Source organism: Sinocyclocheilus anshuiensis, unplaced genomic scaffold (genome assembly GCF_001515605.1).
Source record: "Sinocyclocheilus anshuiensis isolate Anshui unplaced genomic scaffold, SAMN03320099.WGS_v1.1 scaffold2285, whole genome shotgun sequence".
Classification (NCBI taxonomy): Eukaryota; Metazoa; Chordata; class Actinopteri; order Cypriniformes; family Cyprinidae; genus Sinocyclocheilus; species Sinocyclocheilus anshuiensis.
In genome coordinates, this window is record NW_015552762.1 from 143,116 (window position 1) to 152,018 (window position 8,903).

The 8,903-nt window shown below is 34.6% G+C and overlaps 1 protein-coding gene across 1 annotated transcript in view; it reads left to right on the forward strand.

Moving 5' to 3' along the window:
- The window catches only part of LOC107667876 (pikachurin-like), a 26,052-nt gene that overhangs the window by 4,782 nt on the left and 12,367 nt on the right, over positions 1 to 8,903 (forward strand). Inside the window, exons 4-9 of the mRNA XM_016459606.1 lie at positions 557 to 583; positions 669 to 786; positions 895 to 1,030; positions 3,488 to 3,654; positions 5,175 to 5,287; positions 5,461 to 5,896. Of these exons, the coding sequence (XP_016315092.1) occupies positions 557 to 583; positions 669 to 786; positions 895 to 1,030; positions 3,488 to 3,654; positions 5,175 to 5,287; positions 5,461 to 5,896 (997 nt within the window). The remainder of the gene's footprint in view (positions 1 to 556; positions 584 to 668; positions 787 to 894; positions 1,031 to 3,487; positions 3,655 to 5,174; positions 5,288 to 5,460; positions 5,897 to 8,903) is intronic.

The following is an 8,903-nucleotide window of genomic DNA, read 5'->3' on the forward strand; positions in this document are numbered from 1 at the left end:
TCTATATATTTATCTCTCTCTATATATATATATATATATATCAATAAGCTTATGTGTGTGTACACATGTATAAATGTATATACATAAATGTATACACACACACACACACACACACACACACACATATATCAAGTCAAGTCATCTTTATTTATATAGCGCTTTTAACAATACAGATCGTGTCAAAGCAACTGTACAGCATTAACCATAAAGCATTATAATAATCTAACCTTGAGGTCATAAATGCATGAATTAACATTTCTGCATTTGACATTGAGAGCATAGGTCGTAATTTAGGTATATTTTTGAGATGGAAAAATGCAGGTTTAGAAATGCTAGAAACGTGGCTTTCAAAGGAAAGATTGCTATCAAATAGCACACCTAGGTTCCTAACTGATGACGAAGAATTGACAGATTCTATATATATATATATATATACAACATTTATTTATAATAAAGATAACATGTTTCATGTTTTTAATAATAATAATAGCGTATAGTGTTCGTGAGGCTTCGGTGTAACTTTACCAGTTGAAATAAACAATCTTTTATCTTACAGGGACAGTTTGATGGCCAAGCCAGCTTTGTGAGTTAGATGTTCAGTATCTGATTTTCTGTTAATGCCATATGGTGCTGTCTTGCATGTTAAGCTGTTCCTGTGTGTCTGTTAGGATGTGGTGATCGGGAACCTGAAGGTGGCCACGCAGTACCGTGTCAGTGTGGGGGCGTACAGCTGGGCAGGGGAGGGCAGACCCAGCATGCCCCGGGACATCAGCACTGGCTCTCGTGGTGAGCAGACAAGCCCCAAAACATACATTTTGATCAGCATCAATGCGCATTTAGCTCATCCGTAACAGAAATAATCAATGTACAGGATATTTTTCTCTTATGCTATAGAAAAGTGCATGCCTCCTGCACCTCCGACCCAGCCTAAAGTGGTTGCAGTTTCAGACACAGAACTGGCGTTGTCATGGCAACATGGAGAGAGTGAAGGAAGTGCACCTGTGCTATACTTCCTTGTGGCGTATATCAGGTAAATTATCAAATAATAAACATATAGAGAGAGAAATAGTTTTTTAATTTAAGAAACATCTTCAGGTTCTGTTAATCTTTATTAATTTATACTTTCAAAGAATGAGTTTTCTGAGAGTTTTTCAGTTTTGTTGGCTTTGACTGATGTTTCTGCGTGTGATCTTTACCCTGTCGGGCCACGTATGTCCAGATGACTCATGAAACTAATGCATTTCTCTGGTAGTTACTGTTCTAGAACATAGCTAACCCCTTTCAGACCAGTTGAGCACACACATCAAACTACTGACCCGCTCCACACAACAGCCTGCTATTATGTGTGAATGAATTCTTGAAAAATGACTGATGATTGCTCTTCCTCTTTCTTTATTATTACATTTTAGAATAATAGTAAAGTCATGAAAACTATATGAAATTATAAAAATGGAAGAATGAGAATTATATAGTGACCAAAAATATGGGAAACAACGAAATACTAATACTAATAATAAAAATAAAAAAACATATATAAACAAATTTAAATGAAACACAAAATGACAAAAACACAAACTTTAAAATTAAAGTGAAAACAGAAAATATAAAAATAAAAAGTATAAATTTAATGAAGTGTGTCCTGAAATTTTGCTGGTATCCTGCTGTATGTCCAGGTTAAGTATATGTGCATTTGGGTGTGAGATCCTCATTGATAATTATGCAACATGAGTCTTGGACTGTGTCCTCCAGCAGATTAGACTCACTCCCCCAGAGACCGTCTGCTTCTCAGATTAACAACCTTTCACATAATCACTGCAATTTAGCGACTCTTCAAGATGGAACAACACAAAACTGCAGATGTGTTTAATGGTACTATCAATTCCTTCTCAGTCTTGAGTGCATTTGCTGCTTGTAAATTAGAATGTTCTTATTTTGACATATGGAGTTTTGATTATTAATGGTGCTTAATAAGGCAAGCATCAGTATTACTACTGCTCATACTCAAGAGATCAGGATTTCTAATTAAATGCCGGAATTTGAATTGAGGTTGAAAACAGAATTGCAGTTTGAATTTGAATGTAAAGAAGAAGAATTGTAATAAATTTTCAAAGAAATATTCACATTTCAAAGATATTCAAAGAAAAGTATATGAATGTAATGTGTGAAGTGCCACTTGTGGAAATTTGCATTTAGGTAATATATTTAATCATATTTGTCAACTTAACCTTTGTCAACCAGAAGACCAGGGTGTTATTTTATTATTATTTATATTATTTCATAGCTTTTATTTTTTTCATGTTCAGTTTTCATGTTAATTTGAGTTTGTTTTAATTGTGTTTGGGATTTTGTAATTTTTTGTGTTATATTTTGTAATATTTCTGTTTAGTTTCTTATTGTTTTTTTTTTGTTGTCATTTTAGTACTTTAGCTTCAACTTATTTTATTTCAGTTAGTTGCCAAGGCAACATTTCTCATTGTTGTTTAAGTTTTTAAGTGTAAGATTTTTACCTAATATTTATATTTTATTTTATTTCAGCTTAATTTCATTTAAGGATTTAAATCTGCCCTCTCAGTTCCATCACCTCAAATCATACTATTTCTTTTCTAAACAGACTTTTATAATCAGATTGTCTCCTGCCAAACAATATATTTTATCATATTTATTCATTTAAAGGGGTCATATGATGTTGCTAAAAAGAACATTATTTTGTGTATTTGGTAAAACACACGGTGGGCTAGAGTGAGCAGAGGCCAGGGGGCTAGAGTGAGGAACGGCCGGAGGCCTAGAGTGAGCAGAGGCCCTTTAACTTTTGTAAACCAGGGTAGAACCGTGTTATTTTATTGTTATTTATATACTATTATAGTATTTCATAGCTTTTATTTTTTACATTTTTCATTTTAATTTTAGTTTGTTTTAGTCATTTTGTTTAGGATTTTGTCATTTTATTATTGTGATTTTTAAAATATTTCTTTTTTTCAGTTTTAGTTTTAGTTATTTTAGTACTTTAACTTCAAATAAAAGACCTAAACAAAAATTTGAAATGTTGCCTTGTAACTAACTGAAATAAAATGTAGTTGCCAATGTAACATTTCTCATTTTTTCTCAAGATTTTCATTCAATATATATTTTTTTTATTTCAATCAAGTTTTGGATTTAAATCTGCCCTCCCAGTCCCTTAACCTCAAATCATGTTATTACTTTTCTAAACAGACTTCTCTAATCACATTATCACCTGCCTAACAACAACAACAACAAAAAAACAGCAAAAAAGTTAAATCAATTTGTTCTGAGGGTGAAACCTAAAGTTGTAATTATAAACTTAGGCTGAACCCTAGCATCATCATTGCAAATTTGTCTTTACATTTTCTTCAAAAAATAAAAAAATCTAGTACATATACAAATATGCATAATACAAATGTTCTCTGATCAAGGAAAGCAGGATGACTGTTTTTTGAAATTTGTTGATGTGTGTGTATGTGTGTTGCAGGCCGGAGATGGACACTGAGTGGATGTACATCAGAGAGCCAGTAGAGTCAAACTCTATGGTGCTCAAGGGTCTGATTCCTGAGACGGAGTACCAGTTTGTCATCAGATCCGTGAACACACACGGGATCAGCCCTCCCAGTGCCATTAACAACCCCGTGCGCACACTCGGTGAGTTACAGTGCCGTCAGAACAGGACCTTATGAGACCCTCAGGTCTGGGTACTGTAAGGTTACTGGTTCACACTATAACCATTGTGTTACATAGGTTTCTTTGGATAAAAGGGTCTAAATGACCATACTTAAGTGTGTGGTTTGCATGGTTTATGTTGTAATCGTTATAGTTTGGATGCTCCTCACAGATTTGTCTGCATGCATGGTGGCTGACCAGGCTAATTAAATTAAGCATCTTAAAGCCTGCTCATTTTGAGGAAGACCCTCCTCTATGCCACAAAAACAGCACAAGGAGGAAGATTACAGCTAGTTACCCACCCCTAACCCTCCATCACACAGATTAAGAGCAGAGACCCCCCAAACACACACACACACACACACACACACACACACACACACACACACATTTACAGTCCAATCACACAAACTTGCACACAAACTCATTCAGCTACAGTTTCTAGAGAGCATTGTTATTTATGTAAGAATTTGCTGCTTTTGTTTTGTTAGTCTAGGCATTCAACCAATTGGATCCACCCAAAAACAACTGGATTAAGACCATTGACCACCTCATGCGTTACTTTTAGGAACCAATTTTGGTCATTTGGTTTTGAAAGGTAAAAGTGCAACAAAACAAAGTGTAATTGCAACAATTGTTCAATAATTAAACAATTTATTCCCTGTTTTGGGACCAGGCAAAAACCTGGGTTGTACACCATTCAGAACTGAATTGAGCATGTCTTTAAAATTCTAATTTAATTCCTGAATTTGAATTGAGGTAAAAAACAGAATTGAAATCAAATTTAAAGAAGAACTGAAATGAATTTCCAAAAGAAACATACAAGTAAAAAAACATTCTGAAATATAGAAATTTGAATTTAGTTGGCATATTTCATATTTTAAAAAATTTGCTTTTGTTGACCAAGGTGCAATAGTGTTTTAATATTATTTATACACTATTATAGCATTTATTAATATTTTAAAATAGCTTTTATTTTCATATTTTCAGTTTTCATTTTAATTTTAGTAATTTTGTTTGTACTCATTTTTAAGTTGAGAACAGCATTACGTTTATTTTAGTTTTAGTAATTTTAGTACTTAAACTTATTTTATTTCAGTTCGTTGCAAAGGCAATATTTTTATTTAGTTTTTTATTTTATTTTATTTCAGCTTTTATTTCAATTAATGAAAATTAAGTACGTTTTAGTTTTAGCTTATTAACAATGCTTGGGTGGAAGACTTTTTTTTCCCAGAATGCATGAGCTGTGTTGAAGTTCTTTGAAATGCAACTCAGTAAGTTCCTCTTGTCATTCCAATTCAATTCACCTCTTCCTGTACAAACAGACCCGATTTCTTAAGAAAATAACTGTGCAGTCAGAAACCTATGTTTCTAGCATGCTTTTGAAATCTAACGTCCAGGTGTGTTCTGTGCATGAAATCATGATGATTTTTTTTCTTCTGTTTAGTATATTTATGAGGTCAAATGACTGAAATGTACTGTACACTATTTAAAAAAAACAGGTTCATCAGATATAGGCAGTGGAGACTATGACCTCTACATCTCAAACTCTGACAGTAAAGATGAGGATGGGTTTGAAATCGATGACTCGGATTACGATGTCTTCATTGAGGAGGTGAGCCATCTTTGATGTTGTTGAAGAAACCTAAAACAAATTGTAATAGGCAAAAGTCACAGAAAAAAAAAAGATTTTCATAAATAAAATTCTGTACATGCTAAACAACATCTTGTCACAAAGAATGTGCTGTTATTTAATCTTTCTGGCATTCATCTACACATTTCTTGCAGATAAAGTCATTTCCTGGCAGTAAGAAAAGCGGCAGACGGTCTCAGCTCCGCTCCCGCATCGGGACTCCCGGTAACGGAAATGTTATTTATAGGATGCGCACACCTGTTTCCCAAAATATCAGCTTCACTTCAACAGCAGCGGCAGTGTGGACCACATCAACAACTCCTGTAACCATGACAACTGTCACTAGCTCCGCCTCCAGGATAACCACCACACCTGTTACACTGACAGGCTCCGCCCCCACCACGCCTCCTCCTGTAGTTCCTTCTCCCAGTCCGTCAATGACACCGTGGAAAGGGGAAAGACCTCGGGTGTATGACGTCCCATGTGACGAGACGGTTTGCCCTCCTGACAGCTTCTGCATCAACGATTACGATACTGGCGGCTCTCTATGTCACTGCAACCTCGGTCGCCATGGAGACTTCTGCTCGGAAGGTGAGTTCGCTCACAATGAGAGTCAATTTGCTGAATGAAGTAAATCAGTAAATACTGTATTTGTTTAATAGAAACTGCCAGCCAAAAGTTTGGAGTAATTAAAGTGCCCCTATATGGATTTTTGAAAATTACCTTTCAATGGAGTATGTAACACAGCTCTAAGTGAATGAAAACATCCTGCAAAGTTTTAAATCTGAAAGTGCTCCGTGTATAAAGTTATTGTCTCTCAAATGAAAGAGTCCACTCTGAATCATTGAAACGAGTCGTTTTTAAAACGAATCCCAAGCCGTTTCATGTTGAGGTCAACATGAAACATTAGCATATTGTCCCGCCCACTTGTTGGTCTTTTCGCATTGGTCTGAATGAAAATGCAAATTCATTCTTTGCCACTAGGTGCCGCTTTTGGAGCGGTAAAAATAGCGGTTTCTCGGTAACGCTGTACACAAAGCAGCACTGCGCTCACAAACGCTGCTTTATCAGGCATTACAGACGTGATGAAATGAAAATGAGACCAATCGGACCAATCACTGCAGATTAGCGTCACGCAAAGGAGGGGTTTGGAAAAATGAATCGTTGAGCGAATCGTTTGGGAGTCGTTGAGCAAGTAAGGTACAAATAAATGCATATTATAAGACAATGAAAGTGTTTTTTGACCTTGCATGCATGTCAACCTGTTGTTGGGGACTCCCAAAACCAAAATATGAACCTTTCATTACCCATAATAGGGGCACTTAAAGATTTTTAAAATGTTTTTGGAATAATCTCTTATGCTCACCAAGGCTGCATTTATTTGATCAAAAATACAGTAATATCTTGGAATATTATTGTAATTTAAAAAAACAGTTTTCTATTTTTTTATTTATTCCTGTGATCAAAGCTGAGTTTTCAGCATCATAACTCCAGTCTTCAGTGTCAAATGATCCTTCAGAAATCATTCTAATATGCTGATTTACTTCTCAATTATCGTCAATTATTATGTGCTCAATTATAAATACTGATTCTTGTTATCAGTTGAAAACAGTTTTTGCTGCTTAATATTTTTGTAGAAACTTGATACATTTTTTTACGGATTCTATGAATAGCATTTATTGAAATATAATTTTTTTGTTACGTCATAAATATATTTGCTGTCATTTTTTTAACCAATTTACTGCATCCATGCCAAATAAAATTATTAATGTCTATTTTTTTTTAAAATTATACTTAGCCTAGATTTTGAATGGTAGTGTATCACGGTATCCACAGAAATATGAAGCAGCACAACTGTTTTCAACATTGATAATGATCATGTGACACTGAAGACTGGAGTAATGGCTGCTAAAAAACAGCTTTGCATCACAGAAATAAATTACATTTCAAATTCTATTCAAACAGAAAACAGTTATTTTAAATGACAATAATATTTTACAATATTACTGTATTTTACTGTATTTTTTTGATCAAATAAATGCAGCCTTGGTGAGCATAAGAGACTTCAAAAACATTAAAAAATCTGAATTATTCCAAACGTTTGGCTGACAGTTTATAGTTATGTTAGATTACCAGTCTGATTTCACTGTGTGCGGGGCTACGCAACACATAAAATTGTGCTGTAAGTTTACCATTTTTCAAACTTTCACCAGACCCAAAAATTACATTCTGTTATCATTTATTCACCCGCATCTTATTCCAAATCTCTTTCATTTTTGAGTGAACTATCCTTTGGAATGATGCCACTGAATTAAACCACACCCCCTCACCAAAACCCCGCCACTAAGGACATGAAAATTAATATGCAGAGACTGTTTCTGACTGTTTACAGAGTCTAGGGTAGTCAGCGAGACAGATGTGATTTCTTATGACACTTATTTTGTCTGAAAATAGTATATTTTATATGTGGTATTCAAAGATAAATAATCATTTAGAATGAATCATTGATGTTCTGCAGGACTTGCGTGGTGCAATGGGTTTTCTCATCTCTTTTTTTAGTAGATGTGATACAACCAGATTCTTTTTGAAGTTTAGTTCGATTCAATAAGATCTAAAACCTTTCAAATCTACTAAACTCTTCTGGATCTGTCTCTCTCTCTCATGCATGAAGAATTTGCGTCTCTTTTCCTCTTTCATTTAATTTCTTCCTCCTCTCTCTCTCTCTCTTGTCTTCTCTGAGGTCTCTTGGGAATGTTTAATCTTTGAGTGTGGTGGTTTTCATGTTCTCCTGGCAGTTCTCGCTATGTCCTTTTCAGAGCGAGTACAATAACATTCTAAATCAAGTTGACTCCACAGAAAAGATATTGCTTTATTGTTCTAAATCTCTCACAGTATTGCATATCAGTTTCAATATTTTTAAATGCAATATATGTTGTGCTGAAAATTGCAATTTCATGAAATCTCACTATTACATTACACTAAAAAATCAGCTTGGGTAGTGGCCAAATATACATGTATATTATATATTCTTTCAGCCTCTAGGGGGAGTACTTATGTTTTCCATTTGTTCCAAACTTACCTGCTCCTAAAGTAAACATGCTGAATTATTATATTGTGTCTTAATCTGTTTCCAAAGAGAAGTCATTTGAATTGTTTGAATATTTATATCCGGCAAAATGTAGTATTGCTTTCTGCAGGATTTCATGCAAGATTTCTATTTCAAATAGGTGCTGTTCTTTTGAATTTTCTATTTGTCAAAGAATCCTGGAAAAATGTATCACGGTTTCCACATTTCTAATAATAATAAGAAGAATAAGAAATGTTTCTAGAGCTGAAAGAATGATTTCTGAAGGATCATGTTACACTGAAGACTGGAATAATGATGCTGAAAATTCAGCTTTTCATGACAGGAATAAATTAAATTTAAAAATATATTACAATAGAAAACGTTTCAGGTTACTTATGTAACCATGGTTCCCTGAGTAGGGAACGAGACACTGCGTCCTCTAGGGGTCGCTATGGGGAACGCCTCGTCGTGACCCGTGTCTGAAGCATACATTGAAAAACACCAACAACACGTTGGCCGGCGACAGCCCAT